At 44.4% G+C, this 17087-nt stretch overlaps 1 protein-coding gene across 1 annotated transcript in view; it reads left to right on the forward strand.

Annotated features, from left to right (window-relative positions):
- Positions 1 to 1925: 1925 nt before the first annotated feature.
- Positions 1926 to 17087, forward strand: part of ltc4s (leukotriene C4 synthase) — a 28157-nt gene continuing 12995 nt past the window's right edge. Inside the window, exon 1 of the mRNA XM_068044026.1 lies at positions 1926 to 2127. Within this exon, the coding sequence (XP_067900127.1) occupies positions 2070 to 2127 (58 nt within the window). The 5' untranslated portion in view covers positions 1926 to 2069. The remainder of the gene's footprint in view (positions 2128 to 17087) is intronic.

The following is a 17087-nucleotide window of genomic DNA, read 5'->3' on the forward strand; positions in this document are numbered from 1 at the left end:
CTTCTCCCACCTAAATTTTCCCAGTGCCGATGAAAGGTTATTGACCTGAAACATTAACTCTCTGTTTCTCTCTCCACAATCCTGTTTGAGCTACTGAGTATTTCCAAAATTTTCTGCTTTTATTACCTATCCTTCCATGTTGTTTTAAAATTTGCTTATTTGCTTTTATATTTGTAATAAAGTGTGGCAAGTGCAGTGCGAGGGACCGGCATTGGATGCACACATTTCAGCCAACTGAAATGAGTAGGATAGAAATGAATAGTGACATGAAACGGACAGACTAGTAGCTAATGGGTGTGACCATGGTACAACCACAACAGCAACTTGCATTTATATAGTTTAATAAAACACCCCAAGGTGCTTTACAGGAGAAAAAAATCAAATAAAGATTGACACCCAGCTACATGGATGGAGGTAAGTTTGAAGTATTGTCTTAAAGGAAGAGAAGGAGAAAAAGGTTTACAAAGGGAATTCCCGAGTCTGAGCTTAGGCTGCTGAAGGTACCGTCCCCAATGGTGGAGCAAAGGGGGTAGGGGATGTGTAAAGTCTGGAGGGAGGAGTGCAGAGATCTCTGAGGGTTTTGGGGGCTGTAGGCAGTTATGAAGATAGGGAATATATTAAATGAGATGAGAAAATGGTCATTACATGTCACCAAGCTAACATTTTAAAAGTCTGTAGACTGAGAGGAAGGGAAGGCAAAAAGAAATGCGAAATTTTAGTTTTGAAGTCTTGAAGAATTAGTCAGAATATCAACTTTCAAAGTAGGGTTTACAGCCCTATTGATGATGATGTGGCGGGACCCACAGGCAGGTCTGAGGTGCCATCGGGAGTTTGTGTGGCTGGAGGGTAACCGTGTCTAGTTCTGTATTCTCATCCTTCACACCATGTTATTTCAGGTGCTGTGCACAAAACAAGAACTACTGACTGCAATGATGCAACACTGCCTTTCAGAGGTTAAGTGTTCCGAGGCGGTATCAATTTTCAAATATGGTTCCTCAATTTTTGCCAGTAATTGCAGAAGACCCTTGGGTCTATTTACAGGAGTTACTGCAAACAGTTTTAATTTCCTTACTTAAGAAGGGATATACTTGCATTGGAGGCAGTCCGGAGAAGGTTCACTAGGTTGATTCCTGGGATGAAAGGGCTGTCTTATAAGGAAACGTTAAGCAGGTTAGGCCTATATTCATTGGAGTTTAGAAGAATGAGGGACGATCTTATTGAAACATGTAAGATTCGGAGGGGGCTTGACAGGGTAGATGCTGAGGATGTTTCCCTCGTGGGGGAATCTAGAACTAGGGGCCAAAATAAGGGGTTGCCCATCTAATGATGAGGAATTTCTTCTCTGAGGGTTGTGAATCTTGGGAATTCTCATCCCCAGACAACAGTGGAGGCTGGGCCATTGAATTTTTTCAAGGCTGAAATAGACAGAATTTTGAACTATAGGGGAATAAAGGGTTATGAGGGGCTGGCAGGAAAGTGGAGTTGAGGCCACAATCAGATTAGCTATGATCTTATTGAATGCCGGAATAGGCTCGAGGGGAAAATGTCCTACTCCTGCTCCTATTTCTTATATTCTTATGTCGCAGGGAGTGTGTCGGTATTTTACAGAGGGTCCCTGGAAGTGTGTTAATATTTACAGGGATCTCTGGAGTGTGTCAGTGTTACAGAGGGTCCCTGGGACTGTGTTAATATTTACAGGGGGTCCCCGGGAATGTGTTAATATTTACAGGGTCTTGATGCCACCTAGAGTGTCTTGATTTGAAATTCCTGTCATTATCTTGGATTTCAGACCATGTTAGTTTCCTGCTCATTAAAAAACAAATGTTCTTCCTGATTCCCAAAGCCACAGATACTGATATTCCAGTCTGAAAGGGCGGTTGAGTTTTGGTTTGTCTTTTCTCAGGGAGCTGTAGAGGGCGTCTGAATCGGATTGCTGCCTCTGAGGTTGCACCGCCAGCTTGCAGCTCCTCCCCTGACACACACACTCACTCGGTGTGTGTCTAATTTGGGAAGTGGTCAAGTGCCTCTTGAACGCTGAGCGGCGTTTTCCTGGGGAACAAACTGCAAAAATGTTGGAGGAGTTTGCACCGTTGGCACTGATCACGATATTGGGTGTTTTGGAGCAAGGTAAAGTCCATAATAACATAGCAACACTGCTTCTTTGTGGCTGCAAATGTAATGTTATTTCCATGTGCAACGGAACGTCTATTTCCATCGTCTGATAAAACAGTGTGGAGTCGGATCTGCTCCATCTATTTAAACTGGTTGCTCTGTATTCTCCCAGTCTCCCTGTCTGGTGTTAATGGGATCACTGATACACTGAGGTCAGTGAGCACCGAGTCACACAGCCCAGGAGGTTCCCGAGTCCCCTCACCTGTAGCTTTTGGATGTTTGTGTCGATGTTAATACTTCCCATTGGCGAGGGAAGTGAATCCCAATCAGCGAGCGAGTGTGACCTGGAGGGAAGTGTAAGACTGTGATGCCCCCCACGACCAAATAGCCTGTTAGAGGGTGCCAGCCATGGCTCAGTGGGTAGCACTCTTGCCTCGGAGTCAACGTTGTGGGTTCTTAGTTTGTTCATTTGCCTACCCACTGTTTTTTTCATGTTTGTACTTGCGGCTGTTCAGTTTTCAGTCCGTTAACACCCTATCGACTAATGCTTTGTCTTTCAACACACTATTAACATATTGTTTGCATTTGGTCTATGACCTTCTGGTCGGTTATTCTCTGTGACCTTGTCCTATCTATACCTTCTCTTTTGTTATCTCTTGCCCTGCTTTACTTGCTTAAAACCTTCCACATTTCTAATATTTGCCAGTTCTGAAGAAGGGTCACTGACCTGAAACGTTACCTCTGCTTCTCTCTCCACAGATGCTGCCAGACCTGCTGAGTATTTCCAGCATTTCCTGTTTTTATTTCAGATTTCCAGCATCCGCAGTATTTTGCTTTTACATTATTGTGGGTTCAAGACCCACTCCAGGGACCTGAGCACAAAATCCAGGCTGACACTGCCTGCTCTCTCAGGTGGCTGGATAAGATCCCACAGTTCTATTTCAAAGGAGATCAGAGTCCCAGGCCATACTGGCTGCCCCGTTTCCTATATTGCAACAGTGACTGCACTTCAAAAGTACTTCATTGGCTGTAGAGTGCTTTGGGCCAGCCTGAGGTTGTGTGAGAAACGCAAGTCTTTCTTTTTCACCAACGCACTAAGTATCTCACCTTGCATCAGTGTGCTGAGTGATGTTGGCACCTTGGGCAGTAACAGTGCCTTCATCAGAGCAGGCAGAAGGGCTGGTCCCTCTCTGTTTATTTTGCATGAATAAATTGGTGATATTTCTCCTATATTCCAAGTCCAGTGAGGTAATCACAGGCAAACAAACCAAATGGGAATCACCACCTAAACATCAGGTGGCCCTACACTCCCAGACTTTTGAAATGTGATGCACTTGTTTCTTGAGCTCCCCAATGACATCCATGTGTTAGCCCTTACTGTACTGAACCTGTCTCTATCAGCTCTTACAGGGCTGCACTACAATAACTTGCATTTACACAGCGCCTGTAATGTAGCAAAATGCCACAAGGTGCTTTACAGCAGTGTTAAGAAAATGGTGTACCATATGTCCTGCAGTGGTTCAAGAATGCAGCTCACTACCACCTTCTCAAGTGCAATTAGAAATGGGCAACAAATGCTGGCCTAGCCAGTGATGGCCACATCCCTTGAAACGAATAAAAAAAATCCAAGGCATGTAAGGAGACATTAGGACTGCTAACTAAAAGTTTGGTCAAAATATGTTTTTTAGGAACTTTTAAAAGATTGAAAGAGAAGTAGAGAGGGTTAGGGAAGGAATTTCAGAGCTTAGGGCCCAGGCATCTAAAGACACTACCACCAATGGTGAAGCGGTTAAAATTGGGGATGCTCAAGAGGACAGAATTAGAAGATGGCAGAGATCTCGGACGGTTGTGGGACTGGAGGAGGTTACAGAGATAGGGAGGGGACAAGGCCATGGATGGATTTGAAAACGGATGAGAATTTTAAAATCGAGGTGTTGCTGAATCGGGAGCCAGTTTAGCTCATTGAGCACAGAAGTGATGGGCGAATGGGACTAAATATGAGTTAGAATGCGGGCAGCAGAATTTTGAATCAGCCAAAAACTGACACTGTTCCAAAGAAGCAGATATTTGCAGGCATGCTTAAAGGTTTCGAGAAGGTGTCTTAAAGCAGGAGGGAGAGTTGGAGAGGAATACTTTTTAAATTTAAAAAAATGCTAGAAGTGTAATCAACTAACTTCAAGATAAGAATGAAGTTTTGAGCAAGGATGCATGGCAGTTAAGTCTTGTGCAGAATGGGTCAATCCAGATTTACTGTGCAGAGAATGGGTGTTTTGCACCCGTTTAGTAATTCAACGTGCAACAGACGGTGAGGAATTGCAGTCCAGCATGAGTGTCTGGCTTGCTTGCAAAGTAAACATTACCTAAATAAGACCGTGCACTTTTAGAAATTATATTTGTTTAAATAAGCCAGCAACTTCTGCTCACAGCCCATTGACCCATCCAGCTGCCTTTCGAATAAAAAACTTGCATTTCCATAGTACCTTTCACAATCTCAGAACATTCCAAAGTGCTTTACAGCCAATGAAGTACTTTTGAAGTGTAGTCACTGTTGTAATGTAGGGAAATGCAGCAGCCAATTTGCACACAGCAAGGTCCCACAAACAGCAATGTGATAAAGATCAGATCATCTCTTTTTGGTTATGTTCGTTGAGATATAAATATTGGCCCAAGACACCGAAGAAGACTCTTCTGCAAAATAGCATTCATGGGATCTTTTGCATCCACTTGTGCGGACAGTGATTTAATGTCACCTGCAAGGGCGCAGTGCTCCTTCATGCCCATACTGGGAGCACTAGCCTTGATTAGGTGCTTAAACCCCCACAGTAGAACTTAAACTCATGACTTTTTAACTCAGGCAAGAGTGCTATCCATTAAGCCCTGGCTGATATCTAACATTTCGTGGGGTATGATTACAAAGTTTGTAGATGATATGGAAATTGGCCATGTGATAGTGAGGAAGAAAGCTGTAGATTGCAGAAAGATATCAATGGGCTGGTCAGGTGGACAGGAAAATGGTGATCAGAATTCAATCCAGAGAGGTAATGCATTTGGGGAGAGTAAACAAGGCAAGGGAATGCACAATAAATGGTAGGATTCTGAAAAGTGTAGAGGAACACAGGGACCTTGCAGTGAATGTCTACAGATCCCTGAAGGTAACAGGACAGGTAGATAAGGTAGCTAAGAAGGCATAGGGGATTCTTTCCTTTATTGGCCGAGGCATTGAAAGGTATAAAATTCTTAAAGGACTTGACAGGGTAGATGCTGAGAATCAGTTTCGCCTGGTTGGGGAGTCTAGAACACGGGGTCACAGTCTGCGAATAAAGGGTCAGCTATTTAGGATTGAGATGAAGAGAAATTTCTTCTCACAAAAGATGATGCTTCGGAATTCTCTACCCCTGAGAATTGTGGATGCACAGGTCATTGAGTATATTCAGGACAGAGGTTGATATTTGAGTACTACGGGAATGAAGGGATATGGGGATAGTGTGGGAAGGTGGAGTTGAGGTAGAAGATCAGCCACAAACTTATTGAATGGTAGAGCAGGCTTGAGAGGCCGAATGGCCTACTCCTATTTCTTATGTTCTTCTGTTTACAAAGTATAAGATCAAGGAGGTTATGTTAGAACTGCGTACAGTTCTGGTCACTGCATTACAGGAAGGATGTGATCACATGAGAGAGGGTACAGAATAAATTTATGAACATGTTGCCAGGAATGGAGAATTGAGTTGTATAAAATTGAGGGGCCAAGATGGAGTGGATAAGAAGGGCCTATTTCCGTTAGCAGAGAGGTCACATGGAGTCAAAATAATCAGGAGAAGGATTAGAGCAGAGCTGAGGAGAAATTTTCACCCAGAGGGCGGTGAGGGTCTGGAACCCACTGAGTGAAAGGGTGGTAGAGGCAGAAACCCTCCACATTTAAAAAAAAATACTTGGATATGCACTAACAGGGCTATGGACCAAGAGCTGGAATGTGGGATTAAGCTGGATAGCTCTTTTATGGCCAGCACAGATGCAATGGACTGAATGGCCTCCTTCTGCGCCATAATTTTTCTATATTTAACAACTAAAGAGTGTCTTTAACTTGACAAAATACTCCTAAACTGACTCATACCAAGTAGCAAGTTTTAGGGGAGGGAAGGAAAGGAGAGGACAATGAGATTAAAAACAAGAAATGCTGGAAATACTCAGCAGGTCCGGTGGCATCTGTGGAGAGAGAAGCAGAGTTAACGTTTCAGGTCAGTGACCCTTCATCAGAACTGGCAAATATTAGAAATGTAATAGGTTTTAAGCAAGTGAAGCGGGGATGGGGCAAGAGATAACAAAAGAGAAGGTGTAGATAGGATAAGGTTACAGAGAATAACTAACCAGAAGGTCATGGAGCAAAGGCAAATGTATGTTAATGGTGTGTTGAAAGACAAAGCGTTAGTGCAGAGAGGGTGTTAATTGAAAGAAAAATGAACAGCCCTGGCCCAAAGTACAAACATGAAAAAAAAATGGGTAGGCACAGTAGAAACAAACTAAAATAAAATAAACAAATAAAGAAAAAATAACGAAAAATAAAAAGGGGAGCCTGCCCTGCTCTGAAATTATTGAACTCACTGTTCCGTCAGGCAGGCTGTAGCGTGCCTATTTGGTAAACACTATCCCACACTATCCCCATATCCCTTTATGTCATTGGTATTTAGAAATTTGTCAATCTGTACTTTAAACATACTCAATGACTGAGCTTCCACTGCCCTCTGGGGTAGAGAATTCCGAAGATTCACAACCCTCTGAGTAAAGAAATTTCTCCTCATCTCTGTCCTAAGTGGCTTCCCCCTTATTTTGAAATTGTGTCCTCTGGTTCTAGACTCCCCAACCAGGGGCAACATCTTAGCTGCATCTACCCTGTCTATCCCTTTAAGTACTTTATAGGTTTCAATGAGATCACCTCTCATTCTTTGAAACTCTGGAGAATACAGGCCCACTTCAACTACTCCTTTTGGTAGCGAGTTCCATACTCTCACCACTCTCTTGGTAAAGAAGTTTCTCCTGAATTCCCTATTGAATTTATTAGTGACTATCTTATATTTATGGCCCCTAGTTCTGGTCTCCCCAAAGAGTGGGGGGGCACAGTGGCGCAGTGGTTAGCACCGCAGCCTCACAGCTCCAGTGAACCGGGTTCAATTCTGGGTACTGCCTGTGTGGAGTTTGCAAGTTCTCCCTGTGTCTGCGTGGGTTTTCGCTGGGTACTCCAGTTTCCTCCCACCACCAAAAGACTTGCCGGTTGATAGGTAAATTGGCCATTATAAATTGCTCCTAGTATAGGTAGGTGGTAGGAGAATATAAGGACAGGTGGGGATGTGGTAGGAATGTAGGATTAGTATAAATGAGAGGTTGATGGTCGGCACAGACTCGGTGGGCCGAAGGGCCTGTTTCAGTGCTGTATCTATAAATAAAATAAATAAAAAATAAAATAAGTGGAAACATCTTCTCTACATCTACCCTATCAAACCCTTTCTTAATCTTAAAGACATCTATCTAATCTCCTGACAGCCCTATCTTTTCTAGAGAAAAGATCCCCAGCCTGTTCATTCTTTCCTGATAGGTATTACCTCTCTGTTCTGGTGTGATCTTTCGGATGAGCTGTTAAACTGAGGCCCTGTCAGGTAGACACATTATTCGAAGAGGAGCAGGTGAGTTTTCCCCTGGTGTCCTGGGCCAATATTTATCCCTCAACCATCACCAACTAAGATGGATTATCTGGTCATTGCTGTTAGTGGGGTCTTGTGCAAATTGGCTGCTGTGGTTCTTGCATTACAACAGTGACTATTGATCAAATAAACACTTCATTTGTTGTGCAGTGCTTTATGACATCCTGAGGTTGTGAAACACACTATATAAATGCAAATACATTCTTTCTTTGTCTTCAACCAACACCACCAAAAGCAGACCAGCTAGTCAATTATCTTGTTGCCATTTGTAGAACATTGCGAGTAAAAAAAATATGTTGAGATGACAATCGTTACTGCATTTCTCAAGTTATGCATTGTATGAAGTGTTGAAACCTTTCAAGGATGTTGAGTGTGGGATCCTTCTGTATCTGTGCTTGGTTGAGGACGAATAAGAATTTATAACAAACATATGAACAAAACTAGCCATAAATATACCCATAGACTGTGCTGCATCTCCTCCACAGTGTCTTCATGCGACGCCTGTCTCTTATCCCAGGAACCAAGAGCTTGGATTGGCTTCATTTCTGATTCCTATGTAACAGATCTGGGCTCGTTGGTCACATGCAATGCTTCTGTTCGTGAATGTCTCCTTAGGGGTCTCTGCTTCCCTCCACGTGTTATTTCCATCTCCACATTTGCGACACAATGCTTTGTTGTTACTTCCTGCTCCCCCCCCCCCCCCCCCCCACCCCCACCCCCCCCCCCCCTCAACTGCCTGATTATTACCTCGGGTGTATTCAGTATCATTAAGAGGTTATCAAAATAAGCCACTCTTTTTCCATAGTTTACTATCCTAATAACTTGCCAATAAAATATAATTTTCTATTCATTCTTGGAATGTGGGCATCATTGGCAAGACCAGCATTTACTGCCCATCCCTAGTTGCCCTGGGAAAGTGGCAGTGAACTGCCTTTTTCAACTGCTGAGTTTTTTTTTTGATGCAGTCAGCCACTTCAGAGGGCATTAGTGTGGGACTGGAGTCACATATAGACATGGAGACCAGGTAAAGATGACAGGCTTTCTGCCCTAAAAGAGTGTTAGTGAACCAGTTGGGTTTGTAATGTCAACAGTGGCTCAGTAGGAGCACTCTGTCACACTTCCGAGCTTGAATGTTGTGCATTCAAGATCCATGCCAGAGACTTGAGCTTAAAAACTCGAGGCTGACTCCTCCACTTGAGTGCTGCATTGTCGGAGGTGGTGTCCTTTGAACGAGGTATTAAACCAAGCCTGCTTTCTCAGTTGGGTGTAAAAGATCACATGGCACTATTTTACTATTTTTACACAAACAGGGGAATTGACTCCAGCGTTCTGGGCAATATTTATCCCTCAATCAACATCACTAAAAACATTATCTGGTCATTATCACATTGCTGTTTGTGGGAGCTTGCTGTGTGCAAATTGGCTGCCCCATTTCCTACCTTACAACAGTGACTATATTTCAAGGTGAGACCGCACCTGCAGTATTGTGTACAGTTTTGTTCTCCTTACCTAAGGAAGGATACACTTGCCATAGAAAGAGTGCAACGAAGGTTCACCAGACAGATTCCTGGGATAGCAGGATTGTCCTAATGAGGAAGGATTGAGGAGACTGGGCCTCTCTGGAGCTTAGAAGTATGCGAGGTGATCTCATTGAAGCATACAAAATTCTTACAGGGCTCAACAGGGTAGACGTATGAAGGATGTTTCCCCTGGCTGGGGGCTCTAGAAGCAGGGGACACAGTCTCCGAATAAGGGGCAGGCCATTTAGGTCTGAGATGAGGAGGAATTTCTTCACACAGAGGGTGGTGAATCTTTGGAATTCTCTGTTCCAGAGGGCTGTGCAGGCTCAGTATGTTCAAGGCCACAATTGATAGATTTCTAGATAGTAAAGATATCAAGGGATATGGGGATAGTGCGGGAAAATGGCATAGAGTTAGATGATCAGCCATGATTTAGTTGAATTGCGGAGCAGGCTTGAGGGGCTAAATGGCCTACTCCTCCTGTTTCCTATGTTTCTATGTTCCTAAAGTGCTTTGGGACGTCCTGAGGTCATGAAAGGTGCTAGAGAATTGGAAGTCTTTTAATGACGGTCAGATAGCCTCATCATACGAGCCTTTTTCTTCCAGATTTTTTAAATTGCCGTGGTGAGATATTTTACCCAAATTCTCTGGATTATTGGTCCAGTAACATAATCCCTACACTACCATATCCATGACAATAATGAATGGCAATGTTTAAGATGTACTTTTGTTTCCAGTTTTGTAAGAACCAAAGTGTTTTGTTGTGACATGGTTTGATTTATTTGTCAGGGAACAGTCACTTTTCAGTTGCAGAATTGCACAACATTACTGTTAACTTCTCGGAGCTGATGAATGCTGGTGCAGTCATGTGTTGTCATTGTTGGGGAAGGGAAATCAAACTCAAGATTTGCATGATGTGGTAGTGAGGAGACAGAGCTGGGATCTGTAGCCACTGGTGTTTTGTAGGTAAATGCCAATTTGCACACAGCCACGTGCTTAAACAACAGTGAAATTAATCATTCATTAATTTGCATTTTATGATGGTTAAGGGATAAAATAGTGGCCAGGGCACCAGAGAGAAAACTCCCCTGTTTTTCTTGAAAATACTGTGGGGCCTTTCATGTCCTCCTGAGTAGGCAGACGGGGCCTTGGTTTAATGTCTCATCCGAAAAACAGCACCTCTAACAGTGCAGCACTCTGTCAATACTGCACTGGCTGAAGCCTGGATTTTGTGCTTTGGTTTCTGGCATGGGGCTTGAACCCACAACCTACTGACCTGGCAATAACACCACCACTGAGCCAGAGCTGGGACTTAAATGCAAATGCTACACAAAGTTGACATTAAATGACCTCGCACAGAGATTGGGGAATGGGAGGGGTGAAGTGGAGGTCAACCTGCTCCTTAAAGCAACATTGGCTCATTTAGACCCAACCAGTTGAGCTCAGCTATTGTCTGCAATAACTGAGGGAAATAGATCAGCTGCGGACCCAAAAATGAAAGGCTCTGTATCCAGTGGCATTTGCCGATGGGGGAGAGAAAGGTGGTTAAACTTGATATTTGGTAGGGAGGCGACTGAATTGGGAATTGGAGTGAATACCAACTGATTCCAGTCTGAAGGGAGAGACCGATCCAGAGATTGAAGACAGGTCACTGAGATTCCTGGGAGCGAAACGGAGGCTATCCCCTGGAACCATGCGAGCCCTCCTTGATTCAGGAAAGGGAAGGTCATGACCTCGACCCAGCCTCTGGCTTGGCTTTTGTGCTTCCACTTTTACTTCAAGAAATTTTGTAGGTGTTTCTGAATCAACCCAGCCAACAACATTTGGAGCCAAAATGTTGTTTTTATTTGTTCATGGGGTGTGATGTTGATGGCTATGCCAGCATTTATTGCTCATCCCTAATTGTCCTTGAGAAGGTGGTGGTGAGCCACCTTCTTGAACTGCTGCAGTCCATGTGGATTAGGTACATCCACAGTGCTGCTAGAGAGGGAGTTCCAGGATTTCAACCCAGTGGCAATGAAGGAACGGTGATTTAGTTCCAAGTCAAGAATGTGTGCGGCTTGGAGGGGAACTTGCAGGTGGCGGTGTTCCCATGCACCTGCTGCCCTTGTCCTTCTAGGTGGTATTGGTCGCGGGTTTGGAAGGTGCTTTTGGAAAAACCCAGATGCGTTGCTGCACGGCACACTGCAGTCATGATGCATAGGTGGTGGAGGGAGTAAATACGTAAAATGGTGGATGGGGTATCGGTCAAACAGGCTGCTTTGTCCTGGGTTGTGTTGAGCTTCTTGAGTGTTGTTGGAGCTGCACTTGTTCAGACATATGGAGAGTATTCTATCACACTCCTGACTTGTGCCTTGCAGAAGTTGGACAGGTTTTGTGGAGTCAGGATGTGAGTCACTCATCACAGAATTCCCAGCCTCTGATCTGCTCTTGTAGCCACAGTATATATCTGGTTGATCCAGTTAAGTTTCTGGTCAATGATAATCCCCAGGATGTTGATAGTGGGGGATTCAGTGATGGTAATGCCATTGAATGTCATGGGGAGATGGTTAGATTCTCTCTTGTTGGAGATGGTCATTGCCTGGCATTTGTGTGGCATGAATGTTACTTGCCACTTATCAGCCCAAGCCTGAATGTTGTCCAGGTTTTGCTGCATGTGGGTATGGACTACTTCAGTGAGTTGCAAATGGAACTGAACCCTGTCCTATCAGAGCGAACATCTCCACTCTGACCTTATGATGGAGGGAAGATCAAGTTGAAGGTGCTAAAGATGGTTGGGCCTAGGACACTATCCTGAGCAACTCCTGCAGCGATGTGCTGGGGCCAAGATGATTGGTCTCCAACAACCACAACCATATTCCTTTGTACTCGGTATGACTGCAAATAGTGGAGAGTTCTCTCCCACCGATTGAGTTCAATTTTACGAGGACTCCTTGATGCCACACTTGGTCAAATGCTGCCTTGATGTCAAGGGCAGTCACTCTCACCTCACCTCTGCAGTTCAGCTGTTTTGTCCATGTTTGGATCAAAGCTGTAATGAGGTCTGAAGCTCAGTGGCCCTGGCGGAACCCAAACTGAGCATTACTGAGCAGGTTACTGCAGTGTAGGTACTGCTTGGTAGGACTGTCGATGACACCTTCCATCATTTTGCTGCTGATTGAGAGTAGATTGATGGGGCAGTATTTGGTCAGATTGCATTCATCCTGCTTTTTTGTGGAAGGACAATTTTCCACTTTATTGGGGAGATGGCTGTGTTGTATCTGTACTGAAACAGCTTGGCTAGGGGCTTGGCTAGTTCTGGAGCACAAGTCTTCAGCACTACAGCCGAGATATTGCCACTCCATGGACTCGAGGGCACCATCTAGACTGACAGAACAGTGCTGCACTGACAGGTGAGGCTGTATTGTGGAATGAGATGCTGTTTGTACATTCACTGTGAAAGATCGCGACACTATTGATTAAAAGAGTAGGGAGATTCCTGGTGTCCTGTGCAACATTCCTCCGTGAACCTCATTCATCTCACTTCCTCTTTGTAGCAAGAAAATTGTTAGTGTTAGTATTATGTAGCGACATTGGCTGCATTTCAGAAAGTGATTAATTTTCTATGAATCACTGAGGCATGTGTCAAGAATGTGATCAGAGACTATTTCAATGCAAGTTTCTTTTTTCAGAATTAGGCTATAAATTTAATTATGTTGTCATTGTTTATGGTTTCAGAACTAAATTTTACTGAGTTCTGCCTATCGGCCACTTTCTTGCTGTCTAGTGTTAGCTGTGGCTCAATGGGTAATGCTCTCACCTCTCGGGCCGAAAACCTTGGGTTCAAGCCCCTATCCAGAGACTTAAGCATGTAACCAAGGCTGACACTGCAATACAGCACTGAGGTGCCTTTTTAAGATGAGATGTTAAATGGAGGCCCTGTCTACCTGGTCGGGTGGATGTTAAACAAATTCTCCCTGGTGTCCGGGCCAATATTTATCCCTCAACCAACACCTAAAACAGATGATCTGGTCATTATCACGTTGCTGTGAGATCTTGCTGTGCACTAAATTTGCTGCCGTGTTTTCTACATTACAACAGGGACTACACTTCATTGGCTGTATAGTGCTTTGGAACATCCTGAGGTTGTGAAAGGCACTATGTAAATGCAGGTCTTCTAATCACTTAAGAAGCCCAGGTTCAAAAGGCTCATAGGAGAGCACTGATGTTAAAAGGAGCAGGAAAGATGATCGTTGTAATTCAGGAAATAGCGATTGTGTGACACCAGAAACCCGGATTTTTAAAAGTTTTGAAGATTGCAGAGGTTTGAGATCTTGGGGGAAGAAAACTAGAATCTTGCATTTAGTTCTGGGGACCGTACTTCAGGAAGGATATATTGGCCGCGGAGGGGGTGCATTGCAGATTCACCAGAATAATACAGGAGCTAAAAGGATTCAATTATGAGGACAGGGTGAATAGACTAGGATGGCATTCCATTGATAATAGAAAATTAAGGGGTGATTGCATCAAGATGTTTAACACTATTCACGAATTTGATAGGGTAGGCTGAGAGAAACTATTTCCTCTGTTGGGGAGAGTCCAGAATAGAGGGCATAATGATGGCCATGAAACCTTTGTTGTAAAGACCCATCTGGTTCACTAATGTCCTTTCGGGAAGGAAATCTGCTGTCTTTACCTGGTCTAGCCTACATGTGACTCCAGACCCAAAGCAATATGGTTTACTCCTACAAGCCCTCTGAAATGGCCTAGCAAGCCACTCAGTTGTATCTAACCGCTACGAAGTCAATAAAGAATGAAACCTGACGGATGATCCGGCATCGACCGAGGCACCGGAAACGACAACGACAAACCCAGCCCTGTCGACCCTGCAAAGTCCTCCTTACTAACATCTCGGGGCTTGTGCCAAAGTTGGGGGAGCTGTCCCACAGACCAGTCAAGCAACAGCCTGACATTGTCATACTCACGGAATCATACCTGAGAGAGACTGTCCCACCGGCAGGACAGACCCAGTAGAGGTGGCGACACAGTGGTATACAGTCGGGAGGGAGTTGCCCTGGGAGTCCTCAACATAAACTCCAGACCACATGAAGTCTCATGAAATCAGGTCAAACATGGACAAAGAAACCTCCTGCTGATTACCACCTACCACCCTCCCTCAGCTGATGAATCAGTACTCCTCCATGTTGAACAGCACTTGGAGGAAGCACTGAGGGTGGCAAGGGCACAGAATGTACTCTGGGTGGGGGACTTCAATGTCCATCACCAAGAGTGGCTCGGTAGCACCACTACTGACCGAGCTGGCCGAGTCCTAAAGGACATAGCTGCTAGACTGGGTATCTGCAGGTGGTGAGGGAACCAACAAGAGGGACAAACATACTTGACCTTGTCCTCACCAATCTGCCTGCCGCAGATGCATCTGTCCATCACTGTAGTGGTAGGAGTGACCAGCGTAGAGTCACTGTGCTAAATGGCAGATTTCAAACAGATCTAGCAATGCAAAACTGGGCATCCATGAGGCGCGGTGGGCCATCAGCAGCAGCAGAATTGTATTCAACCACAATCTGTAACCTCATGACCTGGCATATCCCCCACTCTACCATTACCATCAAGCCAGGAGACCAACCCTGGTTCAATGAAGAGTGCAGGAGGGCATGCCAGGAGCAGCACCAGGCATACCTCAAAATGAGGTGTCAACCTGGTGAAGCTACAACACAGGACTATCTGTGTGCCAAACTGTGTAAGCAGCATGCGACAGAGCTAAGCAATCCCATAACCAACGGATCAGATATAAGCTCTGCAGTCCTGTCACATCCAGCCATGAATGGTGGTGGACAATTAAACAACTAACTGGAGGAGGTGGCTCCACAAATATCCCCATCCTCAAGAGAGTAAAATCAGAGGAGTATTAACTAGTACTGATACAATCGAGAGACGATACATTCTAACAGAGCAAGATATTTAGCGGCAACAGAATTATAGAACACACAGGTGGGGCAACCCATTTAAATGACATTTTGTTTATGCAGTCTTGATAAATATTACATTGCAATGTTTTGGCACATGCATTGCCTTGCAATAACTTGCATGACCACTTTTAATGTAGTAGCAGATTCCAAGACGCTTTAGGGGAATGTAATCAAACAGAATTTGACACCAAGACAAGCAAGGAGACATTAGGACAGGCGAGCAAATGCTTGGTCAAAGAAGTAGATTTTAAAGAGGGTGTTAAAGGAGGAGAGTGAGGTGGGGAGGTACTTGCTGATTGGAACCTAGAATCACTAGCAACATCACAATCGTTAGACAGCATCAGAAAAAGAAAACAGCATTACTTGTGAATTTTCTTTGAAATACTACAGCAGGGTGGACCCTGAATGGAAGAGTCACATGGGAATTGGCAATGTCGGTGGGGGAATTGTGCAATTTCCCATCAGTGGGACCTGAAAAGGAAGTTCCATGATCCCGGAAGTGAAGTGGAAGCTGGGTGGGGTGGACTGAGAAAGATACAGATAAAAGTTAGGTGGCTGATCTCAATGTGAAGGGAAGGAACTAAGAGAAAAAACTCAAAATAAAGAAGGACTTGCATTTCTACAGTTTTCGTGTCCTCAAGGATGTCCCAAAGTGTTTTACAGCCAATAATGTACTTTTTAAAGCATAGTCACTGTTGTAATTTAAGGAATGTGGCAGCCAATTTGTGCAGAGCAAGCTCCCAAGAACAGGAATGCAATAATGGGACAGATAATGTTTTTCAGTGATGTTGATTGAGGGACAAATATTGGCTGGGACATTAGGGGGAATTCTGGAATTCCCCTGTGCTCCACCTGAGACGGGATCTTGGTTTAACATCCCACCCAAAAAAAAGCACCTCCCACTGTGTAAAGTGAAAGAGAGTTTGGGTTAACACTTTTTCAAAGTAGGTAGAATATAAAGTAGGTAGAATATTAAGTAGGATAAAGTTAACCCACAATATTATTTAAAGGTAGGGACACAAGGCAAATGGAAGTTAAGTGAATTTAGAAGGAATACCTTAGAATCATAGAATTATACAGCACAGAAAGGAGCCATTCAGCCCATCGTACCTGTGCCGGCTCGTTGAAGGAGCAACCCAATTACTCCCACACCTGTGCTCGCTCCCCATAGCGTGTGAGAAGTTTTGAACAGTGCCCCAGGAAAGCTATTGCAGGAAATGTCATTGTATTCAAGATAGAGCTGGGTGCTCCGAGGGTTGCGACACTGGAGGAATGGGCTAGATTACTAGTCTAATCCCTGATAACTCCGTCCCAGCTGATCTGACTTTTGGATAGCAGTGGTGTGCAATTAGTGGAGTACAAAATAGTGGAGTTGCTCATCTAAAATCTAAATAAATGATGATATTCATCTGTGGAGAGCACTGCTGCATGGGGCTGACAGCGAGGTGCAGGAGCCAAGGGGCTTGGGCAGGGGTCAAGGGGCCAGGTTGGGGGGGGGGGTGGTCAAGGATCCCACACAGGATCAAGGAGGTCAGGCAGAGAGGCAGGGACAACATGACCATCTCCATTTCATTCCTGGAACCTCCTTCACTGTCCCAGGGTTCAGCCTGCCAGTCCGTGCAGTTCCTGGCTCACCCTATGGTCAGTCAGCCTTTCCCCAATTCCCAGCCTATGAATGACTAAGGGAATTCACTTCATTCATTTAATGGTAAGTGTGACTGAGTGCATGGAATCCACTTTGTTCCAATCTCGGACGTCTCACCTTGATTACTATTTACTTCCTCAATCATGTGTAA

Source organism: Heterodontus francisci, chromosome 12 (genome assembly GCF_036365525.1).
Source record: "Heterodontus francisci isolate sHetFra1 chromosome 12, sHetFra1.hap1, whole genome shotgun sequence".
Classification (NCBI taxonomy): Eukaryota; Metazoa; Chordata; class Chondrichthyes; order Heterodontiformes; family Heterodontidae; genus Heterodontus; species Heterodontus francisci.